The sequence below is a fragment of the Martes martes genome (genome assembly GCF_963455335.1).
Source record: "Martes martes genome assembly, chromosome: 8".
Taxonomy (NCBI): Eukaryota; Metazoa; Chordata; class Mammalia; order Carnivora; family Mustelidae; genus Martes; species Martes martes.
Genome location: NC_137895.1, coordinates 58,182,398 through 58,199,981, shown reverse-complemented (window position 1 = coordinate 58,199,981; position 17,584 = coordinate 58,182,398). Strand labels below are relative to the sequence as shown.

The 17,584-nt window shown below is 39.0% G+C and overlaps 1 protein-coding gene across 2 annotated transcripts in view; it reads right to left on the bottom strand.

Annotated features, from left to right (window-relative positions):
• Positions 1-17,584, bottom strand: part of PTPRO (protein tyrosine phosphatase receptor type O) — a gene marked incomplete at its 5' end in the record, with an annotated part of 233,570 nt that overhangs the window by 29,898 nt on the left and 186,088 nt on the right. The window contains 5 exons of one of the 2 annotated variants that reach the window (XM_080810594.1): positions 3,433-3,516; positions 5,887-5,955; positions 10,142-10,262; positions 12,192-12,324; positions 14,991-15,130. In XM_080810594.1, coding sequence (XP_080666720.1) covers positions 3,433-3,516; positions 5,887-5,955; positions 10,142-10,262; positions 12,192-12,324; positions 14,991-15,130 — 547 coding nt within the window. The remainder of the gene's footprint in view (positions 1-3,432; positions 3,517-5,886; positions 5,956-10,141; positions 10,263-12,191; positions 12,325-14,990; positions 15,131-17,584) is intronic. The other variant, XM_080810595.1, reaches the window with a different exon arrangement.

Here is a 17,584-nt window from a genome sequence, read left to right as displayed (position 1 = left end):
ATTCACTTTTAAACATGTAAATGAAGGTTTTTGCCAGCCATTTGGACATCGGGACTTTATGGAAAGAGCTAATGTGTGTGCCTGTTATCATGAACATTTGAGGTGATGTTTAGGGTGTCATCCTGTCATTGCAAAAGATTTTTTGAGTCATTGATAACACGCATAGACAAACAGCATATAGGCATACACGGTCATGCACATCTGTTAATTTTCTCTTTTAGTTTTATCAGTTAGGGAAGGTTCAAAATCTTAATGACTGCAAGAAGTTAAGATGCGTAAGTCCTTCATGGTTATGAGATCTTGGAAAGCCGGACAGACAGGAATTCATTGCGAAGGGTAATATGAAAAGAGGCAATGGAAGAAGAATGGGATTTACAATGACTAAAAACAAACAAACAAAACCACCCTGAAACAACCCACAATACTCTAACTGTCCCCAACTTCCCAAGCGCTACTTACTTTTTCATGAGCTAACTGGATATCATCTCCAACTCTTAAAAAGGCGTTCAGAGTTATATCATTCTCTGAATAAAATATGCAATAACCAGGAGGAAAGCTGAGCAGTTTAAACTAAATGTTGCTTCACGGTTAAAATGACAACTGTGGCGGGTTTCGAGCAGGCAGATGAATACTTCAGCAGAGCAGGAGGTGACTATGGCGTTCATAAAAAGAGTAGTAACAATGAATCCAGATAGAGCTGGTCCAAAAGAAATGGTTTTCTCTGACTAGGAAACCCGAATAGAGATGAGGGTAGCCAGAAATCCTGGCAAAATACCATCTTAAGACTAAGCCACCTCGGGCACTGGTGACCGGCTCCGGTTTTGCTATCGCCCTGGGAGAAGATTCGAGCAACACGATGAGAGAGAAAGCGTTTCCTGATATCCACACGGACCACCCATCAGGAAGATTTAAAAAAAAATTAATGGGAACATCTATTCCCACGAAGTTGGCAGTTTAGAGAAGAGACCAGGCTGTGTGTGAGGAAGGAGGTGGGTGGGTGGCTCTGTTTCTAGTGGTTGTTAACAGACAAGGTGAAATATGAAGTAGACGCATCTGGAGGAGGTTTAAAAATGACTATCTAGGAAATGAAAGCAGGGGGAAACATCCATGTGTTACTAGAAGAAGAGAAAAGTTGCCAACAGTAGGGACCTTGGGTGGCTTTGGGAGTGCTAGGCTAGCTGTACCTGAAGAAAACAAAACAAAACAAAACAAGGATTGTGTATTTTCCTTTTGTTGTATGTGACCTAGCACAAGCCTAGGGCTGAAAACAGAGTTCATGTTTAGTGTATTCTCATTGGTTTCTATGTGTATGGCTTACTGAAAGTGACAGAAAGCCTGGGGCGCCATGTTTTGCCTTCTCTTCTCACCTGGAGATAACCATTTACAGTCTCAAGACCATTCTTCTAAAAATGACTGAAGGTTTGTTTCTTTTTTAAACAAACAAACAAACAAAAAGACTCTAAACAAAAAGACAAACACAACTACTGAAAGTTTCCCCCCTAAGTTGGGTCTCATGCTAGTTGATCCGTACTATAAATAGCAGACCGTGAAGGGGTTGTTGGAATTTGAAGATGTGTGCATCAGGGAGACCTATTAAGAAAGATATGCAAAAAAAGCACAGGCCTGATACAAGGGTAGAAACCATACTGTGGGAAAGTCAGAGAATTAAGCAGAAAAATTAATACAATAGTATATGCATCTTTCTTGCTTGCATTTGAACTGAAATCATGGAGGGTACTTTAAGGGTATTGGGTACAAGTATTCTGACGATAGGTAGAATACTTGAGAACGATTAGTAGGTGTTGAGTGAAAAGTGATGCATATTTTGAAGGTCAAAATTTTGAAGGAATTTTGGCACTACTCGTACCTGAATACTATCTGATGTCAAATGTTTAAAATATCGTTTTGGCTATTGTAAAGCCCTATACTCAAAACTGTTATTAAACCCAACTTGGAGTAACAGCGAATGAGTCATCATCTAGGACATTCTTCTGATTCCATTACTTAGCACATCAGTGTCTACCATGTTTCAACACTTTTCCTCTGGTCTCTTCAAAACAAAACAAAACAAAACAAAACAACCCTCTCCCCATGCTGGTATTAATTTCTTTTGTGAGGAAGTCCTTTTTGGTATTTCTTCCATTGCAACTTGAAATCCTAACCTTGCTGGCTGTGTTTATTCTGTCCTTGGAGGAGCTGAGGAACATTTGATCAACTGCCTTTTGGAATAAATAACTCTATAGATTGCTTTTCATCTTTCACTCTTCCCCCACTCTCCCCACTCAGGCGCCATTTTTTCCAGTTCATGAGCTATTTTTTTTTTTTTTAAGATTTTATTTATTTATTTGACAGAGATCACAAGTAGGCAGAGAAGCAGGCAGAGAGAGAGGAGGAAGCAGGCTCCCTGCCGAGTAGAGAGCCGGATGCAGGGCTCTATCCCAGGACCCTGGGATCATGACCTGAGCCCACTGAGCCACCCAGGGGCCCCTCATGAGCTATTTTTATTGCTTTTTTCTAAGTTCTTCTGAACTTGTTCATATATCTGGATCTGTCCGTACATAATTTAGTACCTAAACACCTTGGATACTTCAGGACAATGATTTTTGTTTTTGGTCAGGAAACTACTACCTTTTCTCCTGCTGCTCAGGAAAGGAAACAGTTCTTCTAGATATGTTAGTCCCAGATTTCAAAATTATTGTTATTAGATTTTATGCAAACTGAAAAGGATACTATTTGAGATTTGATTATTAAGATGATTTAAAATTTAAGAAAAGGAGAATTTAAAGAAGCTGCTTTTTATGGAGAAAAGAATAGATTTTGGAGACACTGTGGATTGGAACCTGGATTCTCTATATAGTGGTATGATGTTAAGATAATCTCCTTAAGCCTCTATTTCCATGTGTCTAGGATGGGGCTGTGCAGAGTTGTGGGGACAATTAAATAAGATAATTAAATAATGAGGCTTTGCACTTAGTTGCTCAATATTCATTGAGTTAGCATTACTATGAAAACACTTACACCGCAAACAAATAATATTCTGCACTTCTCTACCTAAATGCATTTCTTCCGTTTTGGAAATACGAGGCCTTCTAATGGATGGAGATGGTAAGGAAAATGGAAAGCATCATTTACAAAGATGAGAAGCCAATGCATTGACTGAATGAAGAAACAAATGACTTGTAGTAAATGGAAGAGAAGCTTGCCAAGAACATCCCGAGAAGAAAATTTTAATTGGAAAAACATTATAGTTAGTTAGCATGTTGGTACCATAAACTCTTTTAATCCATTTCAACACATGATTAATAATTTTAGATGCTTCCCAAACACATCAGATAATTAAAGAGAATTTTTCCTTTCGGTTTTACTTCTGGAGAGCTAACTTTATAGACTTTGTGTTACGTAAACAGTAAAAAAAAAAAAAAAATCACTTACCAAGGATTAATATAAAATGCCAAAAGATAATCAGTCCAAAGACATGAGGGTAGCAGGGTTAAGAAAGCAAATATACTCCTACGCCTGTGAGCATTAATAGATATAACAGATGTAAAGATGAAAAAGTGGCAAGAGTTAGTAACATAAACTGTGAACAGATATCAGTAAATCACCTACAGGGATCAATTAAAATGACAAGCATCTTAATTACAATTAAATATTATTCCATCTGAAACGTGAGGGTTTACGTGCTCTCATATTGCCAACACCAGTTTTATTCACACACATCCATACGGTAATCAGATATATTCCTTTCAACTTATTTTGTGTCGATTAGTCTGCTATTAAGTGATTACATTTTACATTCAGTTTAATGAGGCTCTTAAATACCTCATTAATTATCTTCAGTCTTATTCTTGCATATTATTATCTCTGCCATGCATGAACCTATTTTAAGGAACCATTATAGCATCATTTGATCACTAACAGCGGCTTGTGTGAGGAAATATCTACCAAAGGTCAATTTCTGCCTATGCTGATTCTGGGAAAGACCTCAAGCTTCTGGGGCGCATTCTTATAAAGCTGCACTCTCAGGTGTGACTTTCTATATTACTTTTAGTTTAAGTAAATTCACCATCGCTGAAAAATAACCCTTAAAACAGAGCTATGGGAGGGTGCTCAGGTATCATTGATTCAAGACAAGTAGCTCATGAACCTGCCTGGTCCGTAATATGACTAATATTGAGCTGAGTGAGAGCAAGAGTATTTCCTCGTACTTTGTTTCTAATTCAGCCTACTGGTCTAAAAAGTAGGATGTGAATGAAATTCCAGGTATTTAAACCATGTGCAAAATAGAGCATTCATTAATGTTGATTTTAAAATAGCCCATGTCTGCGTCTATAGCTACACTGGGAAGTAGGAGGAGAAATGCTGTCACTTTGTCACTTTAGTCACTACAAGTTTCCACTGAGAAATCTATTCTGTCAGCCAGAACAGGCTGGTGCTGGCAAAACTGTCTTTGCCAAGAGCAGGGGGAGAGTTTTGTAGATTTTCTAGAAAGGTCCTGAAGTGAATTCTCTTTTGCCTTAGCTCTCCCATAACTGGTGTCCCATATTCTATCAATTGGGACTGAGTGTGCAGTTAGTCAATACATAGACAGCTGCCCTGAGTCCCAGGTATGATTGGGTCAATTTCTAGATGGGCTGTTCTTCCCTGCTTTGTGACTGGGCCTTTTTAAAGGGGGGGGGCAGACAAGGATCAGTGATTTAAGTTTCTTAAACTTGGCAAGACTGTTAATATATTTGAAGAAACCTAGAAAAAACTGTTGAATAACTTTTCCCCATTGAGGGGTTATGAGTTTTCCTTCTTTACAGTTGGATTAGTTATAGTTAAATAGCAAAATTCCATTCAGGCTAAAATTTAAAAATAGTACAACATATTGTCTTATTAAAAAGAATCCTATTTCAAGTAGACTTTCCACTGCTAGATACCCATTCAGGGAAGCAGAAGTTATATTCCAATTAAAGCCCTCCCTTCTTCACGGATTCTGTAAAGTTTCTAGTCTCACCTATCTATTTTTTGAAGATCACCATTTTAGGGGATTAGGAAAACAAGAAAAAGAAAGACCATTTACCAAGGATTAACATGAAATGTATCCATTTAAATTATGTGCTTTGCATGGTGGCTTGCAAAAGAAACCAACCTGATCATGTAAGCAGTGCTGGCTTTATATTAAATGGTGACTTCATTAACAGTTTTGTTGGGTACCCATTGCAGTGCACAGCGGATAGGATTGTTAATTCTCACATATCAGTGTTAAGGTATAATATCAAGCAATTTAGTCTCCTGATAATGCTTTCTTAATTCTCCAAATACCTCCTCCTTTTAGGTCCTTAATACTCAAGCATGGGGAAAAAAATAAAATAAGGCCAGGTTTTCCCATGGGACTTTATTGCCTTTGCTATTTATTTACCCGTAAGTGTAAGAGTCGAGAGCCCTGGACTGAATATGTCTCCTCGATTCTGAACAGAAGTGGGGGCTCGTATTCTCAGGCACTGAAATGTCAGTTGGAAATAGAGATGCTGCCCTGTCTCCTGCTGCCTCACTGGGGTCTGTCCTGTGCCATCGTCACCACTTACTCCTTCAGTGTGACTCCTGCAGTGAAGCCCTTCTTCAGCAAGGTTTGGGGCTACACCCATGCCTGTATTAGTCCTTTGTTTAATATAGTGAATGGTCAGCAGACTAAGATATTTTCTCTACCTCATAACATAGTAAACCTATACAAACTAATATATTCAGTGACAAAAATCTAACTTTGGAAGGTCCACTCTTTCCAAAGTTGTGAAAGCACAATCAGACAAACCCATGTAACCCTCCAAAAGAGTAAAATAAAGTCTGGAGCACACACACAGCATAGATAAGCTATCTAGAGGCTTGTTCCAAAGTGACGCTCACCAATTGTATGGAAGCTTTCCATCCCTCTCCAAAGATGCAAAATTGACAAAGGTTCCTGCTCCGCATTCCCTGTTCGAAAGGAACCACAAAATCAAGGTTACTGCTTGACAGAGAACTCTTTTACCTTGACATAAAAGAAAGCCTCTACTGGCTTATCATCACAGCATTCAATTAAAAAAATAAGCTAATATAAATTCCATGTGTTCCTCTTTTGCATGCAATGTAAAATAGAAAGATAAAAAAGTTTTTCATAAGGTTGCACATGCCCTAATCATGTTATTTGAAGCCAAGAGGATTTGGTTTACAATCCTTTCCAAAGGGCACTCATGATCCTAACATAAATCTTTGAACTATTTGGGGTATAATATTTTCCACAAAGCCTCCTAGCCTGAGGGTTTTCTGTTTTTAGCACATATTCTTTGTGGGGTTGATTTTAAAGCATTTTGATTTCTTCTCTAAAATGGTGGTGGATCAAATTGGATTTTTTTTTCCTCCAAAATGTTCCCCTCATGTCAGGATGCCCATGAGATTCATCACTTGAGGTGAGAGGAGAAAGAGTGAGACATACTGAATCAGATTGGCTCATGCAGAGCCTCTTATCCAAAAGGTTGCTTATTAATCTGTCAGTAGAAAATATTATTAAAGTTTGTTTTTTTTTCCAGAAGTGGAAGGCAAAGGTGTACATATTCTCATGCCTTTATCACCTTTGCCTAATGTCAAGGATAAACAACACAGCTCACCAGCACTCACGCATCTCATTTTCCCCCCTAGATGAAATTGATGGACTTACTCAGAATTGAAGCAGAGATTTTGACATTATTGACATACCTGCTAATCACCTTAACGATCTCCCTGTTCTTATTACCATGTTCTGAGAACCGTTTTCTTCTTTGAAAAATGCACTATATTGTTATATCATGCTGTGTTAAAAATTACACATCATCAATTCATTTTCCTCTTTCAATTTCCCATATATAGGAATTATTTTACCCTGTAATTCAAAGGTTCTTATCTGGGGTTCAAGGATGGAATTTAGAGCTCCATGAACATAGTAGGCAAAAAGTACTCTTGTTTTCACAACCTCTACCTGAAATTTAGCAATTCTTTTAATTACTAAAATAGGCAATAGACCACAATAGTATCATCAGTACTGGTGAAATTGCTAACCACAGAAACTACAGATGTTTTTCTATAATGAACCTGCTGCAGATGTTGAAGTATTGTTCATAATCATCACTCTGATGAAATCATGAGAGTTATTAGATACCCTACTAAATATTATCTAATATATTAATAAAGTAACATGTAATGCATTTGTTTTTTAAATGCATTACATGCATTTTCATAGAATTAATTTCTTTTTAATCCTATGTATTTTATTTTTTGCACTTAAAAAGAAAGCGTTATTCTTGGAAGAGCGCCACAGGCTTAATCAGATTGCCGGAAAGGATCATGACACAAAAAATGGGAGGAATCTCTGCTCTAATGGTAGCCTGGCTGAAGCAGAACCACTTCTAAACATCTTGCTGCACGCACCAAGAGGGCTCCTGGAATCGTACCTGTCACCACGCTTATTACCAGCCCCGCCACTATTTCTATTATGAGCTCACATTTGCTGCGTGCTTTCCAGTTACGGCACCCTTGCTCCTCACCACCCACTAACGTAGGGGCTATTCCCATCTCTTCTCCGTAAACAGTCTTCCCCCTGCTCCCAGGCTCTATACACTTTGCTATACACTTTGTTACTTTATACACTTCATTAGTTTTTCTTTTTTTTTTTTTTTAAAGATTTGATTTATTTATTTGGCAGACAGAGGTCACAAGTAGGCAGAGAGGCAGACAGAGAGAGAGAGGGGGAAGCAGGCTCCCCGCTGAGCAGAAAGCCCGATGTGGGGCTCGATCCCAGGACCCTGGGATCACGACCTGAGCTGAAGGCAGAGGCTTTAACCCACTGAGCCACTCAGGCACCCCTAGAGACTGTTTTCTCATGCAAGCTGGCTCTTCTGCCCCAAGTCCTGCAGTGGCTCGACTCAGAATAACAGCGAGAGTTGTAGGTTTACAAGGCTCTGTGTAATTTGACATTATCTCCTGCTGCTCCCCCCTTCATTTCCTCTACGTTAGCTGCACTAACCTTCCTGCTACTTTGTGAACATGTTCCTGCCTCAGGGCCTTTCCACTGGCCCTTCCCTCTACTGCTCATACTCTTCTGCCAGAAAACACATGGCTAACTCCCTTATATTCTTCACATCTTTTCTCAAGTACCATCTCTTCATTGAGACCTATCCAGCTCCCTGAGCTCCTGTCTGTATACTCCAGACATCTGTACTCTTAATTTCCCTTACTGTTCTATTGTTTTTCCCTTTCTATCGGCTCACATACCACACAACCTTTTTGCTTACATCAGTGTAATTTATTGTCTACCTCCTCTGCTAGAATAGGAGCTCCATGAAGGCAGAAATTCTTGTCCATTTTATATACTGTCATACCGCAAGCATCTGGGAGAGTCTGGCACATAGCGGGTGGCCATTAATATTTATCAAAATAGCCATTAATATTTGTTCATATTAATGAATGAAGTTTCAGTGAACTGCACAAGGTCATATAGATTGTAAATTAGGATCTGATCCCAAGGAGTGTAATTTCAGAGCTCTCAATATGAGCCCCAGTAGCTTCTAAGATTAGTTTAAATGCCAACAGTCATAAAGCTTGATTTTTATATTCAAAACCAATCTCTTTTCTCTATGTTCAGGGAATCCCATTTTTAAAAAAGATTTTATTTACTTATTTGACAGAGAGAGACACAGCAAAAGAGGGAACACAAGCGGGGGGAGTGGGAGAGGGAGAAGCAGGTTTCCCGCTGAACAGGGAGCCTGATGTAGGACTCTATTCCAGGACCCTGGGATCATGACCTGAGCCGAAGGCAGATGCTTAACTGACTGAGCCACCCTGATGCCTCAGGGAATCCCATTTTTATCTCCTTTCTGGGGTAGGTCAGTTTATACCTTTAAATATATTTCTTTACGTACATATCTCCAGCCATGTTCTCAATTTCCTAATAGACAGCTTGGATGTCTGATTTTTATTTAGTTATGCCAGATAAGACACTGATTAGATCATTATTGGATTGATAAGTTTATTTATGACTAGGCAACTGATAGAACTCTGAGAAAGAAGGATGTTGATAGACAATTCAGCAGGCTAACACTGGGTAAATAAAAATTTGAACCAAATTTCCCAAACCCAGCAGTATTCGAGGTAACAATTTTTTTTAAAAATATTTTATTTATTTATTTATTTGTCAGACAGAGAGAGAGAGAGAGCACGCACACACAAGCAGGCAGAGTGGCAGGCAGAGGCAGAGAGAGAAACAGGCTCCCTTCGGAGCAAGGAGCCCGATGCGGGCCTTGATCCCAGGACCCTGCGATCATGGCCTGAGCCAAAGGCAGTGGCTTAACCAACTGAGCCACCCAGGCGTCCCTAGGTAACAATTTTTAAGAGAATTGATGGATTTTTCTGATAATATAGGGGACTGCTGAAAATACTTGAGAATGTGCTTTGATAAGAAATGCATCGGTGGTCAAAGGAATAGGGAATCACTAAAATCATAAATCAAAAGTCTTTTCTAGCTGCAAGAAAAATGAAAACTGCCTGAACTCTGAGTAGTAGGAACAAAACTAATAGGGGACCTCCAATGGATCTAATCATAAACTCTACAAATGTTTTCTGATAAAACAGCTTTGGCAGAACTGATGAAGAGAGGGACTTTTTTTCCCTTTCTTGTGGTCTCTTCATATATTCACTCTTCTCATGAATCATATTGAGTAGCCAGAGATCTTTATTTTTCTCCAAAGTATGTTTGAAAGTATCCAAATGTCACTAGTGGATCTCTTTGCATGGGTCTCTTAAAATGACAAGAGGTCTGGATTTGTGTAAACAATCTTTTGCTTTGTCTTTTCCATGATCATGTTTTCTAAGATAACATTTAAAAGTCTACTTCAAAAACACAAAACAGATACTGAAAACCAAAATCAAACTTACCGCTATACAATTTAAATATTAAATTAAAGTATTTTAAATTATACATTAAAATATTTTAATATTATTAAAATAATTTTTAAAACATTCATAAATTAAATTATGAGTTAAAATACTTGAAAGCCCTGCTGTACAATTTTGGTCTGCGAAAGCAGATCTGTAAGATAAATTAAAATGTTTTAAAGCCCTTGTGTAAAAAAATCAACCAAACTGACCTTACCTTGCCATCTGGAGATGCTTTTTCCTCAGAATGATAAGGGTCACGAGCAGCAGTCCAATTAACAGAGTGCTGAGGATGGCCAACACTGAGATGACTACCACATTAGGGTTCATCTCTGTAACTGAAGAGAAAAGCCATGCATTTTCATTATAACTTTATTACATGAAACTAACCAAACCACTCATCATTTTCCATTGATTTTTAACACCACTGAACATATAATGATGACAACAACAGCAATAGTGATATTTCCCCAAGCCGACAATGACTTCCTCATGGTCAAATACAACCTTGTAAAGTAGGTTGAAAAATGGCGTTCAGGTGCCTGGCAGGATTGTGTTCATCTCAAAGCATTACATCCCAAATGTTCTTATCCAGGAGAACTGTACAATGTGAATAATGCCTGGACCATAGTTTAAATTCCTTTGAAACTAAAAAAAAAAAAAAAAAAATCTAGAAGTCATCACCATGTATTATGACTGTTTAGGGTTTTCAGAAGTTTAGAGAGTGGCAGGTTTTCATTTTATGCCTATGACTTTAAAGTCAGAAAGCACAACTGTATATTATGCTCACAACGAATAATGTATATGAAAAAGGCATTAGCAAGCTACCATCTGCTGCAGCACTTAACACGTCGCTAGAAGCACGCATTCTGATGATCTGTAACCATATGTTGAGAGGTTTTCCATCTGCACAACTCAAGAGATTAAACCTATTAATAAGGCATAGGGTCTTTAAAAACAGGGCTATGTCCCTTCTCTCTACTTATATGGAGGCTGCTGTGGCACATGCACATCTGAAGTGAGAATATATTTCAAATGTTTTCATAAAACTCTTAACCAGAGAAGGACCAGAGCAGGGGAGAATGACACCATCCTCTGCATTGACCATAAAATCACAGAACTGGGGGCACATTCAGTCCCTACGTCTCTGTTTGTTTTCCACTTCCCATTTGGGCCAGCAGGACTCCCACTTCCAGGCAGAGTAATTGAACAGAAGGAACATTAGACTCATGGTCAGGAGACCTTTTTCAAGTTCATTTGACTACTAGCTGCCATTCGGAGAAGCTATTTTATCTGTCTCTCCAGGCTTCATTTTCCTCACTCGTAAGTAAGTTGAATAATACACCTACTTCACTGGGTTGCTGTAGCCATGACAAGGAATAGTGAACAGGAAAGGCTACTTGGAATGGCGTCCAAGCACACAGAAGTGAGAGACTATTAATATCCTTTGTGGGTCCATTTTTGGTCCCCTTTTCCGGAAAAATAAAAATTTAAAACAGAAAACAAACAGAAGGTGGCTCTCATCATCATTGAGTAGAAACACATACGATGAATGCGACAGAAATGGGAATGCAGCCAGTGAAGGGATCACGTGACACTGAGAGCGGCACTGTTACACAGGTGTCTTCGTGGGTGATCTCGGACTGCTGAGTCAGCCTCCAACAACAAGGCAGTGACACATATAACTCAGAAGGAAAAAAAAGGGGGGGGGAAGCACCATTTTTCTAGAGTTTTCATTATTTCTAATTCCACAATACCAACACCCCCCCCCCACCCCGCCGATAGTTTGGCTTGATTGGGAACTTGCCCGTTTTGTCCCAGGAATTTAGTAATGTCATCACTTGACCAGGGATGACTGAGGGCCCAGGAGACCACAGGAGAGCCCGAGTGGATCAGGATACTGTGGCCACCGCTGGGGAGGAGGATGAGGCCCGTGGAGTGGACGGGAGCAGCTCTCAGTCACACGGTGGATATTAGGGCTTTCAGCGCTTCATTTCTATGTGTCAATACAGCTCAACAAGGCGGGTATATTATGATTCCAGTTTTGTAGATGGGAAAGCAGAGGTTCATAGCTGGTCAATATCTTTCCCTCAATCACACAGGGAGTAAGTGCAGTGACGGTCTCCCTGTCCCCAGAGCCTGAATGTTTCAACAGAACGTGGTTCTAGTAAAAGCATAGACTACCTATATTTGAAAAGACAATGGAAGGAAAATCTAGAAAGATAGAACTTCCAAAGACAACAGATGCCACGAACGCAAGTAATTACCCATTGTCGAGACGGCTATGAATGTGGGGACACTGGGGCTGTCGTGGCTGAAGCTGGTGACACTACAGTTGTAGGCAGTGGCAGGAAGGAGGCTGGAGATGGTCACAACATGGGAGGAAACAGCAATTGGTTCCTGGAGATGCAGAACATAAGATGAGTGTCATATTATCTTCATCTGTTTTGTGTTTTTTTAGTCTGTTCTTCAGAGTTGAGTGGGTAATACATAAACAGAGTAAAGTGTTTAAAAGATGCAAAAGGACAGCAGTGAAAAGTAAGTTTCCTTCTTTCCCTACTTTCTATCTACCCAGTTCTCCTCCACAGAAGGCGCCATTGTTGTCAGGTTTTTTTTTTTTTTTTCCTTCCCATCTATATTTTATGAATGTGAAAACATAAGATACAGCTAAGCAAAACCTAAGTGATAACATGGTTTGCATGTTTTACCTTGGTTATCGGTATATTTTGGTGCTCTTCCCACACCAGCACAGATAAAGCTGATCGATTCTTCTTAAAGGCTGTGCAGAAATTCACCGAAATATTTAACCAGTCCCCTCCTGAGGAATGTCTCAGTTGTCTCTGATTTTTTGCTATTACTAACCATGCTACAACAGACAAATTTTTAATTATGAGAACAAACATATATGGACACACACACACACGCTTAATACACATATGTGTGTATGCATGTACACACATACAGATTCATACACAAAACCTGTGTGTGTGTGTGTGTGTGTGTGTGTGTGTGTGTGCATATGTATGGATGTACATATAGATGTGGGTATTCATTTTGCCCCCCAGCTGAATGATGGGCCCAAAATTTGAACATTTTTCAAAATTTTGAAATCTATTGATAGATTGTCTTCTTTTAAATTTTTCATTTTTTGAAGATTTTATTTATTTATTTGAGAGAGGGAAAGAGAGAGAGCATGACTGGTGTGGGGAGAGGAAGAGGAAGAGGGAGAAGCAGACTCACTGCTGAGCAGGGAGCCTGATGCAGGACTCGATCCCAGGACCCTGGGGTATGACCTGAGCCCAAGGCAGACACTTAACTGACTGAGCCACCCAGGTGTCCCAAGAAATTTTCTTCTATAGGCATATTCCAAGTTATCCTGCTGCATGTGATGCTGTGTGACAACATCTCTTCTCCTTCCAATCCATCTCCTTCCAATCTAATATATCTGTAAACTCTGAGTTTTTCCAATCTAGTTAGAGGAAATTGCACCTCATTGTAGGTTCATTTTGCATTTCTTTTATTGTGAGTGAACTTGATCATCTTTCCATATGTTTAAGTGTCTTTAGTGTTTATTTCCTATGAAATATTTGTTTTGGGTTATTTGTCTGTATTTTTTTCTATTTTTAGTTGCTCTTTGTATATTAAGGACACTATCCCCTTTGTCTGCATTCCCAGCTTTTAAACAGCATTCGCCAAAGTCACGGCAATTTTGTGTTCTCAAAAACATTTAATATTAACGTATTCTTGAGTAGAACAAATTGTTAATTTGATGGGCCAATGGTTAGACCAGTGACAACTACCACAGTACAATATAAAAATATGAGCCAGCAGAACATTCTTTTCCCAAACAGGGATCTGAAACACTCCTGCCTAAAGAGATGAGAGCCAACAGCACTTATTTCCAATTCCACCTCTTTTACTCATCTATAAAAGAATGATTCTAAGGAAAGACTTTTGCTAGCAAGACTCTGTTATAGTAAGTAGCTGTATAACCATTGTTTTCTTAAGGGGAGGCATTACTGTAGGTGCAGAGAAGAAAATCTGCTACTGGCAAAGCAGTTATTTGCAAAAAGGATTCTTAGAATAGGGAAAAAAAGATGAGCTCTTCAATACAGATCAAAAAAGAGATAAGTTTGTACAAGAGAATATCAAAAGGGGAAAGAAATCAAAGCAAATTATCTTAACACTCATATGAAAAGATTTCTACTCCCAGAAATCCTTTCTTCTTTTCAATCTCATGAACTGCATTATTTAAAAAGCATCAATTATTCATGTTCACAGAATTAGTCTGTACACTGCGTCTTGTGACGTCCCTCACAAACTTGACCTTTCCCTTCCATGTCTGGCTATAAAATACTTTTTTTTTTTTTCTTGTGGCTTTGTTACCCTTGGAGCTACTGGTTCTTCTCTCTCCTTGCCTTTGATTTGACCTGGTGAATAACTCAGCAGTCATTCTATCTGCTATTTGCGATTCTAAATCTTTAACGATCACCTCTCTCAGCCTTCATTTTCCCAAGCAAAATTGTCCTCCTTAGTAACTAGAAACAGTCCCTTCTTTAAATTCTCTTAGTAGAATGGACCTCTCTATGGCACCTGCATTTTAACTTAATTATTTCTAGACTGATGCAATATCCATAACTACATGAAAACAATTTTAAAGTATTGACTCTACCATTTGTGTTGCACATAGTGCCTTTCACATAACTGGCAATTAGTTGATATTTGTTAAATTATATTTTATATGACAGTGTCTATCCCTCTGATCAATTTATTGGCAATAGGAAAAATGAACCCCTTTCAGTTTTCAGTATGACCCAGGGCAGCTAAGGATGAGGGACAAAAGATACATGCGGAGATGAAAATCAACTTTGCAATTTGGCAAATTGGTTCTTATTTTTAAGGCTTGCCCTAAGCTGACTGTTAATTTCTATCACTGAAACACAAAAATGCAGATGAACTTTTGTTTTCATTTTCTATAGTTTCAACAAATATAAGACTTTAATTTACTCAGATAATTAGCCTTAATCAAAATGAACTCAGACAAGGACAACCAAAAAGCACAGTACCTGGAGTTTTGTTTCTTGACTTGAGCCAACTTGCTGACAGAAGACTTCAAAGAAATCAGCTACTCCCTCTTCCACCCACAGCAAAGTCACTGAAGTCTGGGTTTTATTCACGGCGAACAGTGATTTCGGAGGAGCTGGTTCTGAGCAAAGGCAGAGTTTTTTAAAAATTTCATTTAATTTAATACATTCTTTCTTCTTTCACCAATTGACAGGATAAAACAGGCAAAAAAAAATCCCAAATACAGGTAGTTAAGAAATGTTATGTTATTGTTATTGTAACAATAACATGATTTATTGTAATATCGAAATGTTATTTCGTTATTGTAACATCGAAATGTTACATTATTGTTTTTGCAATATGTCCCAATACAGTCGTCATCTAACTTGGAAGGCAGAATAATTTGCTTTTTTCTCCCCCTTCCATTTTATACTTCCCTTTTTAGAACACTTCTGTTTTCTACTTCAGCTTTATTATATCCATAATCTATTAATAGTTTTGGTGTCATCTGCACTGGAGGTAAGCACTGCCCTGGTGATAAAGAACTTGCTGCAGGAGAAACAAATATCTATACTTGAATGGCTGAGAAAAACGAATGAAAGTGGTTTGCTCCCATCTAACGGAGACATTCAGTCTGGTACTTAGCCAAAAGCCTGTCTTCCTTTTCTGGAGACTATTTGGAATAATTCAATTCGAGGAATGGCTTCTTGAAAATTTAGTTGAAATTAAGAGGGGTAAAGCTAAGTAGATAGGATTTTTTTTTTTTTTTTTAAAGAAGAGGATTAATGGAAGGGGACTGGATGGTTAATAAAGTGTTAGAGAACTGATTCTTTATCTTTTTCTTTTAGACATTTAATCTTAATCTATACATTAATCCATTAGTCAAACAAACTGTGCCCCTTCGTACTCATTTCCAGTAAGTGAGTCACGGGCTTTGTTGGCTTGAGACCAAACCCCTGCCTGTTCTCCAGTTTTAGGAAGTGGTCTTGTGTCTTGTTCCCCCATACCTGAATCTCTCCTACTCTCCTCCCTGTGCCCTGTCATTTGGGGTGTTTTCTTTCTCTTGAATTCCTCTAGCGCTCAAAGCACTATGCCTGAACCCAGGTGCTTCAGCCAGAGTCCTTGCTACCCTCTGTCAGTATGTCCTTGTTTGGACATATTATTGCTAGCTGTTGGGTTTACAGAACATCATACTCTGCCCATTGGCGTGCCCTGTCAGACAACGCATGCTGTGTGTCTGTTACTTGGATTCTTTTTAATTATTTGTCCCATGCTTCCAAGTCAGTTCCTTAGTTCCTGGATATCAGCAGTGCTTGAAGAAGCCCTTGGAGACCACTCCACTCCTTTGACATGTCCATGATCTCTGCGTGGGAAGGTCTGGACCTTCTTTCTAGAATATCATCATCGTGGCCCTATTCAGAAGCATGTAGTATGTCAAACCATCCTTCCTGTGATTTATTGCAGGCAACTTAAATTTGTGTCCTACCAAAAAGAAGCAATTTTCTTTCCAGAGACAGAGACAACTCGATGAGGTTTGCCTGAAGAGTTGAAGGAGGAAAGGGAGCGGGGGTTGTCTTGTAATTGACAACAGATGTCAGGACCCCTTTCTCATTTGCAATGAGTCGTCCCCTCCCCCAAACGTTGTACTGTGTATCGTTTCACTTCCCCTCTGATGAAAACTGTTGATGAAACGTGGGGTCAGCTTCCACTGCCCACATCCTTTATAACTGTCACTGTGAAAAGGGATGAGTCAGAGGGTAGGTCCTCCAGTGATTCTTACTCATGCAGAACTTGAGTCTTTGGAAGCAAGTGTGAGGTTGTCTGGGGCAGAGATGGATGATTTTTAGGCTGAGCCTTGGTTGTTTCTCTTTCCAAAACACACCCTCACAGTGAGTATCCTACAGTGATTAGAGTCCCTAGAACATCTATGTATTTTTTTTTTCCTGATGGGTAGATAAACTCAGGTTAGCTATCCAATGTGAACAATGCCCAAGTCCTGATCTCCAGCTCTCACCTTTTACCCATGTACTTCCAATCACCTACCTTCTGTGTTTCCTCCATGAGAAACCCCATTACTTCCCTTGTCAGGGCCAACAATCTTGAGGCTCTCCTCTGGCTTCTCAAGTTCAGAGAATATATTGTTAAATTCTTGTCATCTCTTCCTTGTGTCTATTCTTTTTATTATATTGCATGTTCAGGCTTTTGTCATCACACTTGATCAATCTTTACAATAGCCTCTTCATTCTTTTTTCCTGCTTTTAATCAGTTCTTTCTTCATATGTCAATGAGGGCTTAAATCATCTTGAAATACCACTTTGCTTATGTTAAGTCCTATCTGGGTAATCATCTACTGTGATCGATGTCTATTGCATCAAATTCAAATACACCAAGTTTTAAAGATCCTACTTATATCGGCCACAGGCCACACTTCACGGCTTCACCACTGTCCCCTGCCCCCTTGGTACAGCCAGTTTTCTTGCTGACTATCATACAAGCAGTACTCTTTCTCAACTCAGTATACCTTTTCTTCTGCTTGGATCATCCTAAAATCAGGAAAAAGACTTCACCTCCCTGAAGCCTTATCTGTTGACTCTGT